The following is a 15360-nucleotide window of genomic DNA, read 5'->3' on the forward strand; positions in this document are numbered from 1 at the left end:
CTTAAAAGCTCACAAGCCTACAACCACTCTACGATTTATTGTGGACTTAATAAATGTAAAAAAAAATTGGAGGGAAATATATATAGATAAGAAAAGATTTAAAATAGGAATGCATTTATTACTTTGATGTGACATGAAAAAGTGAAAAATACTTTTTTAGGAAAATTGAGTATGTCTTGCACATAGTATTAAAATATTATTATTAAATATCTAAATTAGATATGCTAGTTAGCCATTTTAAACTCATATTAAACCTATCACTAAATTATATTAAATAATATTTTTTTATCTATATGAACTTTTTTTTTTTCCAATGTTATTTTTTTGTGAGCCATTTTAAACTCATATTAAACCTATCACTAAATTATATATTACTTTGATGTGAAAGAATGTGCTCTTTAATAATAAAGAATTATATATTTTTTGGAAGAGAGAATAGAGGAGATTGATAAGACACAAAATTGATAGATTTAAATCATGTCAGTGATAAAATTGAAATCAATTTGAAAGGATATTAGAATTTATATATTATTATTTATTTATTTATTGAGGACTGAAGTTGTGATGTAGATATTAAGTAGTACATATTACATGGGCACATGTATTAGTATAGTTCCTTCTTTAGAAAATTAGTCTTAAGTTAACAAATATTTTTATACATTTGTTATTTATGGTGTTTAGGGTTATATTTATTTTTTTTGAAATCGCTTAGGGTGTTATTTGCTTATTGTCATTTGCAAGGTCTATATACTATATATAGGCCAACTTTTTACTCAATCGGGGTTAACGAAGAAATAAAACTTTTTAAGATTTTTTTCCAATGTGAGTTTTAGATGTGAAACCTAGTTGAAAATGGAGGTGTGAAACCCTATTCCTTTTATCTTTCTAATCATCATTGTTCCTAGAATCTTAATAACCCTATTCCTATGACTCAATCTAGGTTAATGAAGAAAAGAATTTTTTTAGATTTATATTTAATGTGAGTTTTAGATGTGAAACTCTAGTTGAGAATGAAGTTGTGTGAAACCTCATTCCTTTTCTCTTTCTAATTATCATCATTCCTTGAATCCTAACAATCCTGTTGTTTCACATTAACTTGATTAGAAAAAGCAAAAATTAAAAAGGCGTTTGATTATTGAACTAGGCTAGTCCAAGGACCACCCCTAGACTCAAAACAAATAAGTCCTAATAGTTTAAATTTTTAGAGAAGTTAGTGAGCTAATACTTAGAAATGGTCTCTTCTTTTTTTTAACCATATTGATGTGTCATTTTTTCTGTTATAATTATTAGATCGGTGAAGTTGTTGATGGACCAGGAGATTCAATGAATCGTCAAGTTCTTGATGGTACCCATTATGATTATGGTATGCAATTTTGTGTCGAAGGAATATATGCCTATTTACTTTTGATTTAGGTATTTTTCTGACTCAAGTTTTTCCACTGCAGTTTTTGATGTTGACATTGGAGATGGTGAACCTATACGAAAATTACCATATAATCGGACAGGTAATAATTCTTATCATTCTTAATCTTTTATCTATCATCATAATTAGCCCTTATATAATATGTTTTTGCCTGTAGTTCTCTTTTTCTGTTTCTTAAAGACAGCTATTACATTAGCCTTCTTTTTGTATCATGTGTAATTGCTGCAAAACTTTTCACTTGGTAGAGTCCATATGTCAGGGCCACTAATTCATCTCCTGGTCATTACATTGGCCAAGTATATGTTTTACATACTGAACTTTGGTCATTACATTGGCCAAGTATATGTTTTACATACTGAACTTTAAACCCTTGCTTGGTTTGAGGCTAAGCTCTCAACTAGTTTAGTTGGTCTTATTTTTTAGTCTTGATTTAAGTATTTTAAACTAGGCTAAGATAATTTGGTGTTTAATTCTGAACTAGGCTAAAAGTATATTTATTATTTATGATGTGATGTGAAAAAGTGAAAAAAGTATTGGTTTTGGAGCGAAATGAATGATATATAAATTTGATGGACAAAAATACTCTATTATCATTATAGTGGTTATTATTATAATATACAAATATTATATGGTGTATTATAACTTGTGAATATTAGTATATTATAATATTCATATTTTATGATATTAAAATATAATATAATATTATACTATTATCTAGATTAGAAAAAAAAGATAATTTGATATTTGGTTACTGAACCAGGTTAAGGGTCACTGAACCAATTCAAAGACTCCTCTGAACTTAAAGCAAATAAGGCCTAAGATTTTTTATTGCATTTTTGAGTTGTAGATCTCATAATTGTGCAAAACCTAAATTCTCTATTGTCTAGGCACCAAAGCTTTGAATACCAATGGTAAAAGGGCTGATGGGAATTTGGCAAAAAGATTTAAATGGTTTAAAATTTCAATGCTCTAATTCCTTGCAGTGTCTCACCGATAGAAGATTGGGAGGACTTGTTTTATCTACAGTTTCATTTTATTCTGTTTTGAACAGAGGGAGAGATGCTAGACCTCTCCAATAAAATAAAACATCTAAGACTTTCATTAGTTGGAAGAGCACTTAGATTACATTGAATTGACTACATTAGATAAGCTCCTTGGTTGTTATTTTGCTCTTTACTAATATCTTTATCATTTCTTTCTATTTTAATCTTGAAAAGAACAAAGTAACCTTCTCTATACGTGGTAGTGTACTAGTAACTGTACTAGACATTTTCTGTGTTTGCTTAGATATAATAATTGTGCAACCAATATAATGAAATGTGAAGATCTCATATATGCGTGCTTGCAAACTTGAACTTGTGGGACAAGTAGCTTAAGAGATATAAATGATTTGAACGTGTCTTTATAGAGACCACATAATGCACTAGTGTGAGGAGTAGGGCATAAAAGAGTCAAGCCTGAGTTTGCTAAGCTGGCCTTGAGCTAATAAAAGATTGGTGCAAGGCTGGCTTACCCTACTACTGGGCTAGTTGGAGCTCGGCTCCATTACAAAATGATAATTAATTTTTGTGCAGTTGCAATGGTTCGAAACCATGAACAGATGGGGGGACTTCCACCAACTAGAAAACTGGTTACATTGAACATATATACAAAATATCTGTATATAATATATCTGATCTATAGAATTTTAATTCCAGCCAAGCTTGACCAACAGAAAGCTCGAGCTTGGCTTGTTGGAGAAACAAACAAACAAACAAACTCGCACCATGGCAGAAACTGAATGATTCGCTTGCTAGATTATAAGCTCTGTTGACAACCTACTATGTTGGATGTTGTAGTAGAGAGAAGACATGATAACACTCAATATGATAACACATAATAAATAGAGCTGAATGAAGGAAAAGATCCATATACTAACCCTAATGAGTTGAGACTAAAGCTTGGTTATTGTTGTTGCTGTTATTATTTCTTGTTCTATTGCAGATAACCCTTATGAAGTTGCTGACAAGTGGCTTCTCAAGGAAAATCTGCCCCTTTCATATCGCCAGCAAGTTGTAGAATTCATATTGCAAAACAGTGGGCAAAGGAACTTTTCTCTTGATACATCATTTCGGGATCCGTACACTGGATGTAAGAATTTTATGATATTCTGTCTTTCAGATAAGAAGTTTGTACTCTGTACTGTAGTACCCTTACAGTCTTACTAACTTCATGGATGTGTATCAGCAAGTGCTTATGTACCCGGGGAACCTTCGTTCTCATCAGGTATGTATTGATTGTTATGATAACTCGTCGCATTCCAAATTTATCTTGATAAGTAGTTTAACAATAGAAGATCCAAACTTATATGGGTTTAGAGAGAAGAGGAGAATGTATTTTTTGAAATGATAGAGGAGCCTAGGTCCTATTTATACAAACTCACCATATATATAAATAAATAAATAAAATATAAGCAAATAACTCTAATACCCTCCTCAAACTCAAGGTGGATCATAAACCGAAGATGAAGAGTACTTTGTGAAGAAGTCGGCAATTTGCTCCTCAGTGATGAAGCGATAGAGAGAAATGATGCCAGCTTGATACTCCTGGTGAGTGTAGTGTATATCGACTTCAATGTGCTTTGTCCTCATGAAAAATAGGATTTTCAATGAGTGTTTTAGCACTATCATTGCCGACATAAAGAGGAGTTGGGAGGGGCAATTGAACGCCTATATCACTAAGGATGTGACAGAGCCAAACAATCTCCTTAGTCACCGTACACATGGCATGATACTATGACTCAGTATTGAAGAAAGACACTACATTTTGTTTCTTGCTGCGTCAAAAAATTAGGGAGTCTCTCAGAAAAATGTAGAAGCCAGTAGTAAACTTTCTATTAGACTTGTCACTATCATAGTCTGCATCGGAATAAGCTCGCAGAGCCAAGATAGAAGTTGATGGCATGAAAAGAGAACGGGTGATGATGCCACGAAAATATTGAAGGATACGCATAAAAGTAGCATAATAGGCAGTTCGAGGAGCCCGCATGACCTGAGTGACAAAACCAATGGCATGAGAGATCAGCCGAGTAATGGTTCAGGTAGACGAGTACTCTAACCAGCTGACGATATCTAGTCGGATCTGGAAGAAGTTGACCATCATCGGGCTGAAGCTTCATATGAAGCTCGATTGGGGTACTAGCAAGATGAGTGTCAGTCATAGTAGTACGATTAAGAATGTCTGTAATATTTTTCTACTGGGACAACAAAAGATCATGGGATGACTGAGCAATTTCGATACCCAAAAAGTACAGAAAAGGACCGAGGTTCTTCATCTCAAACTGACTCCGAAAATGCTGTTGAAGAGTGGATCCCTGCTGAGTCATCTTTAGTGATAATCATATCATCGACATAAGGACCATACCTTGAGCAGAAGACCGTAGAAACATAGATGGCTCATAAGGACTCTCTTGAAATTCGTAAGCTGTGAGAACACTACGAAATCGATCAAACCAAGCATGAGGAGCCTGCTTGAGCCTATAGATAGCTCGTCGCAATTGGCAAGATATGACCCAAGGAAAGGGAAAATCAGATGGAGGATCCATGTACACCTACTCGTCAAAAAGATCATGAAGAAACGCGTTCTTCACATCCATCTGATGAAGAGGCCACTAGCGATTAGAAGCAAAGTAAGAATAGTACGAACATGTCATTCGGGCAACGGGAGGAAAGGTCTCATCGTAGTCTATCCCGTATTTTTGAGTAAAGCCCCGAGCAACCAGAGGAGCTTTGTACCTAGCAATGAATCCATCAAGCTAATACTTGACCTTAAAAATCCAATTGAAGCTGACATGCAAGAGGACAACAACCCAAGTATGCATCTGCTGAAGGGCCTAAAGCTCATTTGTCATAGCTTGTTGCCACTCTGGAACTTGGATGGTCTCACGATATGATCTGGGCTGAGGAGTGGAATGGATGGCTGTGAAGAAAGTGTGAAACTAGGGAGAATATGTAGCGAAAGACATCAGACAAACATAACAGTTAAGAGGGCAATGCACACGCTCTGGATAACAGCGGGTGCAGGAGTCGTCACAGTAGAGGATGGGATAGTTGGAGAGATACTAGCAGTAGAGGGAAGCTTAACTGTAGAAGGGGGACATGATGCGAGTGTAAAAGTATGGCAGGGTCGTCATGGGAGGGGGTTACTCTTTGAAAGAGCTAGAACCTCAGTAAGAGAGCGGTTCGGAGTAGCAGGGAAGTGATAGTAAATGAGTGTCTATGGGTAGAGGAGTATGAGGTGAGTGGGGGGCAGATGGTGGGGTTGAGGCAGTGACATTCGAGGGGATAAAAAATTTGATAGGTGTAGGAAGATCTAGAAAGGATAAATCTAAGGGAGACAAAGTATCGGAGGTGAAGAAGGGTATCTCTTCCAAAAAAAATGACATGGTGTGATATCCTAAGACGACAAGCAAAAGTGTCATAACAACGATAGCCTTTATGCTCAGGACTATATCCTAGAAAGACAAACTTAGCCACCCGTGGGGACAACTTGTTGTATTCATTTAAAATAAGAAGAACAAAGCAGATGCACTCAAAGACACGAAGATAATCATAAGATGGTGAAGTAACAAAGAGACGCTCATATGGGATCACACCATCAAAGACTAAAGATGAAGTTCGATTGATTAGATAGAGAACAATAATGAGCTGTGTCTGTCTAATGAAACAATAAAGACAGTGAAGGGGAAAGAGGAGGTGGCTTGAGCTAAATTTCTAGAGATCGGAAGGCTCTGATACCATATAATAGTAGAAGATCCAAACCTAGAATGGGTTTGGAGAGAAGAGAGGAGGAGAGAAGAGGATTTTGGTGAATGCATTTCTTGAAATGATAGAGGGGCTTTGACCCTATTTATACAAAGTCATCATGTATATAAATAAATAAAATATAAGCAAATAACTCTAATAAGTAGGACTGGTGCGTGTTCATGCTCCAAAATGGAGCACTTGTTCCCAATAAGTTTAGATGTATGTCTTCTAGTTATATCTATTTTTTTGGTGTTGCAGGTACTACACCTAAACCACTTTTCAAACATATCCCAAAGGTAATTAGCTCATCTTTTCTCCTTGTTGAAGTTACTGATTAATGGTTATTTGCTACTGTAATTTTCTGTATTAACATATTTCATCCCTACTTGTGGAGGCTCCATCATCTTTGAAGTAGGAAGTAGAGAATAATGGAATACAAAATCAATTTCAGGTCAATATCTGGAAGATGATATATCTGCTTCATCAGTGGCAGTTCTTAAATTTAGCACAGTAAAAGTACATATTAATGTGCATAGTTAGGCTTGTGACATGTTCAGTAGGTGGTGCTCTGTGCACATATTAGTCAAACATGAACACAGACAAGCTTATAGTGAAAAAAATATTGGAAGATAGAGTAATAAGTTATGTTAATTTCTCATGTGTTCTCCTTACTTTCATTTTTCTCTGATTGTTGGGGTGGGGGTCATGGTCCTGATGTCCAATTGAAAGAGTACATGGATATCTTTGGTTGTTAGTACATGTCCAATAATGATGGATGATACAAGAATGAAAATGAACTTGTTGCTTAATGATGACTTCAATGTCCATCTGCATCGTAAATTGATGGAATGATAAACAACAAACATAAATACAAACTGATTAATTGATTTCAAATATTTTGGGGGAAAGAATATTGCCTATAATATACAATTTTACTGATAAAGGTGGTGTGAGTTACAGATGTTGCTCCTTTGTAAAAACAAGGGGTTTCATCATCTCTGGACCAGTACACATAGGAATGGAGCAAAAAAGAAAGAAAGAAAAAACTCCTACAGGACGGCAACATGGTTTTTTTTCCTTTGAATACAATTTATATTTTTCTTGATGGATCTCTCTCTTTTTGTTCTTTGATGGTTTAGTAGAGGAATTAATTGGTTTTGGTGGCGATTGTATGTGATTTCTTAGTTGGCATCTTTCTCCAATTTTTATTCATGATTTAACTTCACTCTCAGTATTGATGTTGTAATCATATATCTGTCTATATATCATGCCAAGCAAGTTTAGAAAACTATAATTTCCTTAATTATATTGCTTAGGCAACATCTACAAAGACACCTTAGCATTCACAAAAAATGTCCGTAATGTTTTACCCTTCATTCACTTTTGCAGAAAGGGATGCTGTTGTTTGACACAGCTCAATTTGATGGCATTCTAAAGAAAGTATCAGAATTCAACACTGTGCTGTTCTCTGACCTGGTAATGTCTACTTATTTAGAAGAATTTGTGAATGTCCTTTTGTACTTTGATCAGAAAGAAGCTATCTGAATCTAGTAAGCAAAAACTTATATGCCACAAAGTATCGACTAGTACGTGTAACAATTAAGAAATTTAATTGTATTTTGCTCGTCAAACATAACACTATACTTCTTGTTTCTTGGTTAGGCTGAATCGCTGATACTTAAACAGTGATTTGATGTTGTAGGGTGTGTTTTCCTAACTGAATAATTAGTGAGGCCAATAAAGAATCTAGGTAATATGGTTTATATTTATACTAATAATATTATTACTATATATATATATTTATTCAATTTCAGATGTTAGTAATATTTATACTTTTTAGATTTAATTTTATGTTAACAATTTATAAGGAAAATCCATGATATACATGTTTATGTTTACACTGCCTTTCAAATATATATATATATACATATATATATATATATATAATATGGACTTTTACATAATTGCTACCATAATCGTATTACAGTTGCCAACTCGATATCATAGTGCAAATGGATTTAGATCATGATCAAGGTATCTTAATATTATTTTATAAAACAAGTGGCATATTTAAAATTCTAACTTTGAGAAGGAAGGGTATTTTGGCCTTTCATATATATATATATACACACACACACACACACATATATATATATATATATAACTTTAACAACTACCGATTAGGAATATTTCTTAAAAGGTTAATTATAAGACTCTAGGTTGAGTAGTAGGAGTAGAGATGATCATTAGGCTCGACCCACCCAAATCTAGCTTGAACCCTCCCGGCTTTAATTGGGCTAAGCTCGACCTTAGCCATATTTGGGCCTGGCCCGACCTGAGCCCGAGATGGTAGTGGACGGCATGGGCTAAGCTTTTATCCAATCGGCCCGACTCGAAAGCCCGACCCACTACTCTCATCTATGACCTGATTCATAATGCATGCATATTTTTATAATTTTTTTTAGTCTCACATTGAATATTTAGTAAATTATATATCAATATATAAGTACGTTCTCATGAAAAATAACTAAAATATATTTATATAAATCCATTAAACTCAGCCCAATTAGATGTAATATTTTTTATATTTAACCTATTATGTTAGTTATGTGATTCGAACCATACTAAGTCATCTCGTGCATGGATACAATCTATGTGATCTATTTCTTCAAAAAAATAAGAATTTTGAATGCCGCGTTTGAACGCGGGGAGGTCATGTTCAAACACCCCTTGCGAATGGCTGCATACGTTCATATCGACAAAGAAGATATGGAACAATCATCACTGGTTTCATAATTTTCTGACTATAGGAGAATATTTTGAGATTATTCTCCTCCGACTGGGCAGACTGCTTCCATACATCCGAGCTTGATCGAACGGATGCATGATCCATAACAAGTGGTATCAGAGCCACCGTTTCTCGGACACTATGCCAACAACTAGTCTATGGCATCGAGACCTAATGATGGCACCTTCATTGAGGGGGAGGCCATGGATATTATCAGATTGAAGGCAAACCCAAACTCACCGGTCGGGACTTCTCCAACGACTTCTATAGTCAACTCAGATTTGATCAAGATGTTTGCAAACATGATGGAGACGCAATGAGCCATGCAAGTGTCGATGGAAGCAACGACTCAAGTCCTTTTATGCACACTAAGGGGTACGACGGCGATCGAGTTCCCTACTCGAGCTCGGGCTGCACCACCGATGGAACCACCTTTTCGCCAAAGGATATTGCCTCCACCATTTCGTACCAGGCGAGAGGAAGATAATGAAGACCTCATGGGTGGACACGCCATAGGGCCCTTGGCGCCTACGCTACCCAAAAGGCGCAACGTACTGCCGCTGATTTTTCATCGCGACCGAGCACCGAATCCACCTCACCACGATGACGATGACGAGTGGGCGGATTATGAAGAACCAGACCCCTCAATATCATCCTAGGGATGCTAAATTAAACCTAAAGTAAAGAAGTCCCAACCGACATGAAGAAGAAAAACGCGGCATCCGTGCAGGGAATGTTCGCCTCAACTTCCCACCCTTCAACCCGCTCAATTGGGTTTATCGAGCGGAGCAATTCTTTGAGTACCGGCGAACACCTAATGCACAAAAGGTGTTGTTAGCTTTTCATCTCGAAGACACCGCCATTCGATGGTACCAGGCCACGAATCGAGCTCAACCCTATCGAACGTGGGAGGAGTTTGCTGATGCTATTTGTGTCTAGTTTGGACCCTTTAGTTATGAAGATTTCCAAGCTACTCTCACCAAGCTAATCCAAAGGACTACAGTGAGAGCATATCAAGAGGAGTTCAAGCGTGTTCGCAATTGAGTGCGAGACTGGTCAGATTCCTAACTCAAAATCACGTTCATAAGTGGCCTTAGGTAGAATATTCAAGCCGAAGTAAAGGTTGCTCGACCAACCACATTGCTGGAGGCTTTTGCAACAGCTTAATTGATGGAAGTGAAGCTTCGAGAGCTTCAGTTGGCAGCAAAGAGGGGCTGGAGCACTACGGAGTTTAGAGGAGTGCCTCGGTAAACCATAGCCACACATCATGTGTCGGCAACTCCACCGAGGACAATAGGTGCAAGATTGCTTCCACGGCCACAACCAGAGGTGAGGGGACCTCCCCGAGCTACCATGAGAAGACTTACCCCAGCCTAAGTTGAAGAAAAAAGAGTTAAAGGGTTGTGCTTTTATTGCAATGAACGATTCACTCCCGAGCACAAATGTTCGCGACCTGCAGCCACGGTGATGGTGTTGGACGAAGCAGAGGATGTGGAGGAAGAGGAAGCGGTGGAAGATGAACTAGAGGACTTGGCGGAAGACTAGGAAGCCTTGGAGAGCAGTGATGAGGTCCACGTTGAGATCTCCATGCATGCCTATGCCGACGCTAATGCACCAGGGGCGCTTCGGGTCGACGGCATTGTGAAGAATCAAATAGTTAGAATTCTCATCGACACTGGGAGCATCCACAACTTCATGGATGAACGTGTGGTCAAGAAGATAGGAATGTCTATAGACGTTATTTCTGCATTTGATGTAGCTTTGCTAGATGGTACGACGCTCTGGGCGAACGGCATATGCTGAGGGTTTTTTTTGAAGATTCAAGGCAATTTCTTCACCTTGGATTTTCACCCCTTGGCCTTACAAGGGGTTAACATTGTATTGGGGACTCAATGGATGCAAAGTTTGGATTCGGTGACCTTTGACTTTTTAGAAATATGGATGGATTTCAAACGAAGTGGCAAACGAGTACGGTTAAACGGAATTCGACCGCAACTTGGAGTTCAACTTCAGCCGATGTTGGGACTGCCAAGGGCTGGGTGCCATGGATTTCTAATGCAATTAATCCAGAATCAAGTAGACCATACAATAGAAGTACCTGTTGATCTGTGCGCCTTACTGAAGGAATTCAATGAGGTGTTTGAAGAACCACGTGGCATTCCGCTAGCCCGACTCCAAGACCACCGCATTGAGATTACTCCCGGAGTTGAGCCGGCTAATGTACGGCCTTACTGGTACCCATTTGTGCAAAAGGAGAAGATCAGAAGACTTGTCAAGGAGATGCTGGGTATCAGAATCATCCAACCGAGTCGGAGCTCGTTTTTGTCATCGGTGCTCCTAGTGTGGAAAGACAGAATATGGCAATTTTGCGTGGACTATCGTGCACTCAATGCCATCACGGTAAATGATAGGTATCCTATCCTTGTCATTGAACTCTTGGATGAGCTCTCGAGCGCCTCTTACTTCAGCAAGTTAGACTTGCGAGCCGGCTACCACCAAATCTGAGTAAGACCCGAGGATGTGCACAAGAGCACATTTCACACACATGACGGTCATTATGAGTTCAAGATCATGCGTTTGGACTCACTAATGCCCCATCCACCTTCCAAGGGTTGATGAACGATGTCTTTAAGACGCTATTGAGGCAATTTGTGCTCGTCTTCTTCGACAACATCCTTGTGTACAGCCGTTCATGGAAGGAGCATATTGTTCACCTTTGTGAAGTATTATAGATTTTGAAAGACAATGAGTTGAAGGTGAAGAATTCCAAATATTTATGGGGCCAGCTGAGAGTGGAGTATCTCGGCCACATCATATCAGCGACGGGAGTGGAAGCTGATCCCTCCAAGGTGCAGAACATGGTGCAATGGCAGATCCCAGGGACACTAGAAGAATTACGGGGCTTCCTTGGATTGACAGGTTATTATCGTCGATTTGTTGCCAACTATGGCAAGATCGTCGCTCTCTTGACATCACTACTGAAGAAGGGGGAGTTTCAGTGGGCCGAGGCAGCAACGAAGGTATTTGAAGAATTGAAGAAGGCAATGACCACAACTTCAATCTTGGCGTTACCCGATTTCACCAAACCTTTTGTCGTGGAATGTGACGCGTTAGGGACTGGAGTTGAGGTTGTTCTCATACAAGAAAGGAGGCTAGTGGCGTACATGAAGGCGTTGTCGATGAAGAACCAGATGATGTCTACATATGAGCGAGAGATGCTAGCCATTATCTATACCGTCACCAAATGAAGACCATATCTCATCAGGCGGCAATTCGTGGTGCGTACTGACCAGCGAAGTCTTCATTGTTTCCTTGGATAACGGATTTCAACTCCGCATAGCAGCAATGGGTGACAAAATTGTTGAGCTACGGCTACGAATTGGTGCACAAGAAGGGAACTGAGAATCAGGTCACCAATGCACTATCGCGCCGACCTGGCCATGATTTCTATCCCGGTTTTTCCTTTTCTTTCAGAGATTAGGGCTATATGTGTGGAAGATCCAGAGATGATGGAACTCATAAAGAAGGTAGAGGAAGAACCAGCTAGCTATCCCGGGTTAAAAGTGAATGATGGTCTACTATTAGACTGAGGGCGAGGGCGAGTAAGATTATCGGCCAAATTCGGACTACGAGTGACTTTGATTAGTCACTCCCACGACACTCCTATGGCCGGGCCTGAGGGAACCTTCAGAACCTAAAAAAGGTTAACACAAAATTTTGTATGGGCATGAGTGAGAAAAGAAGTGTTGTCATATATTTGAGCATGTGAAATCTGTCAACTAGCCAAGGCAGACTCGATGAAACCGATGGGGCTACTGCAACCCCTACCCATTCCGGAGCAAATTTAGAAAGATGTGGCGATGGACTTCATTAAAGGGCTTCCTCATATCAGAGGACATATAGTGATAATGGTGGCGGCCGATCGATTAATGAAGAGTGCGCACTTTTCAGCTCTAGCGCACCTGTACACTGCAAAGAAGGTAGCAGAAATTTGTGAAGAAAATAGCCCGGTTGCATGGAATGCCGAAGTCAATAGTTTCAGACTGTGATCCAATTTTTATGACTCACTTTTGGCAAGAGTACTTCAAATAGTAAGGTACTGAACTGAAAATGAGCTCGGCGTATCATCCGCAAATCGATGGGCAATCCAAAGTCGTTAATCGCTGCCTTGAGTAATAATTGCAATGCTTTGCCGGGGAGCAACCGAAGAGATGGCGAGCTTACCTACCCTAGGCGAAGTACTCATACAACACAGCTCACCACACCGCTATTGGGATGACCCTCTTCGAGGCTGCCTATGAAAGCGTACCCCTAATATTGCGATCTTATGACCAACTGCGCACCTGATCGTACCGACATAGATGAGGTGCTAGTGGAACGGGATGAAGTACTCAAGCAGCTCAAGCTTCACCTAACAGCAGCATAGAACCGAATGAAGCAAGTGTATGATCGTAAACACTAGAAAAGAAGCTATGAGGTTGGCGATTGGGTCTATGTTCCACTCCAACCATATCGGCAAATCTCAGTACGGACAATTCAGAACCAAAAGCTAGCACATCGCTTCTTTGGTCCATTTCAGATTCTAGGGAAGGTGGGAGCGATTGCATATAATAAGCTGGATTTACCCAAGTCGTCCCAAGTTCACCTTGTCTTCTATGTATCTAGCTTGAGAGCTGGAGTTGGTCCAGTTGAGTAGGTTGCGGCAGAACTACTCGAGCCCGAATCGGAGGCAATTGAGCTCACTCCAGAGAAGGTCTTAGCATGAAGAAAGGCCAGACGCAAAGGACGAATAGTCACAGAAGTGTTGGTGAGCTAGGTCGGTCAGACACAGGAGCAAGCCACATGGGAATCCGAGGCAATATTGATGGACCATTATTCTGAATTTGCACTTTGAGGACAAAATGAGCGGAAGCATGGTGGAATGATATGATTCGGACCACACTAAGTCATCTTGTGCATGGATATAACCTATGAGATCTATTTCTTGTTTTGTTTTAGTTGTTTTCTTCAAACAAATAAGGATTCTGAATGTCGCATTCGAACGCGGAGAGGTCGTGTTCGAATGCTTCTTGTGAACGCCTCCATACGTTCGCATCGATAGAGAATGCAAATTGTGCGTTGAACACGCTCGACCTCGTTCAAACATACGCGTGTGAACGCCTGCATACGTTTGCATCGATAGTGAACGGGAATTGCACGTTCGAATGCGCTCGACCCCTTTCGAACGCGGTCGGCGAGAATACAATGTTTTTAGTGTTATTACTTGTTAATTTGGCTTGTTAGGTTAGCCTTTTAAGATGTGGATGGCAACCTAAGGATTATGAATGAATATTGAATTTTCTTCACTTCTCTATTCTAACTCTTCTCCCTCCTCATTCAAACCCTAGCTGTGTGTCATCTCGTCGTCGATTACCTCTAATTCCCCTTGATTATCGAGTCCTCCCTCCTTAGGATCTCGGCCAATTTTTTCCTCCTCATTCTTATCCCTTCAACACCACGTGCCACCAAATTCATCACCATTATCACTACTTTTATCACCATCAGCACCTTCACCACAATATTGCGTATTTTCGCCCTAGGTGCAATTAGAATCTGCAAAGGGTGTGAATATCAAAAACGTAGATTAGGAAGATATAGAAGGATCACCACTGGTTTCGTAATTTTCTGATTACGGGAGAATATTTTGAGATTATTCTCCTCTGACTGTGCGGACTGCTTTCCTGCATCCAAGCTTGATCGGGAACGGACGCACGATCCATGACAATTAGACTCATTATACTCAACCCAAGAATATCTAATGGGCTAGTGGGTAGTAACATGCTAGAATATTCTAGCCCAGCCTAAACCTGGCTCGACTTGAGTTATTGGTGGGTCGAGTCGTGAATAAATATTTAAGTCCGGTTAACCCGAAAAGCCTGGCTTGAACCTGACCAAACCTACGCGATGATCACTTCTAAGTAGGAGCAACTTTTAATTTGTTATGAGCAAATGGCTGATCCTATAAGTTCTTTCCAAATTGCATGACCATGAAATAGAAATATTAAATATAACTAATCTAAATTAGTTACATTAGTATATATGAATTATTTCATAGTAAATAACTTAGCAGTATTTAAACATATTATAGTATAATATTAAAAAATATAGTCTCATGTTATTTATAAATGTAAGATATTTATAATATTATATATGAAATTTTTTATGATATATTACTATTATGGTTAATTAGTAATTACATTTTAACCGCTTTATATCTTAGTATCACTTTCACCCGTAAGAAAAGAATTAAAACAGATGCACCCCTTTAATTACTTGGTTTTGATAACCCCTTGGATGCCATTAATATAATGATGAAACTATAGTTC

General features: G+C 38.8%; 1 protein-coding gene across 2 annotated transcripts in view; it reads left to right on the forward strand.

Moving 5' to 3' along the window:
- LOC140784209 (ubiquitin homeostasis protein lub1) overlaps nucleotides 1-15360 on the forward strand; it is a 44132-nt gene that overhangs the window by 19956 nt on the left and 8816 nt on the right. For both annotated transcript variants that reach the window (XM_073131470.1, XM_073131471.1), the window contains exons 10-15: nucleotides 1291-1363; nucleotides 1446-1505; nucleotides 3407-3553; nucleotides 3650-3688; nucleotides 6466-6503; nucleotides 7597-7683. In XM_073131470.1, the coding sequence (XP_072987571.1) occupies nucleotides 1291-1363; nucleotides 1446-1505; nucleotides 3407-3553; nucleotides 3650-3688; nucleotides 6466-6503; nucleotides 7597-7683 (444 nt within the window). The remainder of the gene's footprint in view (nucleotides 1-1290; nucleotides 1364-1445; nucleotides 1506-3406; nucleotides 3554-3649; nucleotides 3689-6465; nucleotides 6504-7596; nucleotides 7684-15360) is intronic.

The sequence above is a fragment of the Typha latifolia genome, chromosome 3 (assembly GCF_019914945.1).
Source record: "Typha latifolia isolate L0001 chromosome 3, TyphaL0001v2, whole genome shotgun sequence".
Taxonomy (NCBI): domain Eukaryota; kingdom Viridiplantae; phylum Streptophyta; class Magnoliopsida; order Poales; family Typhaceae; genus Typha; species Typha latifolia.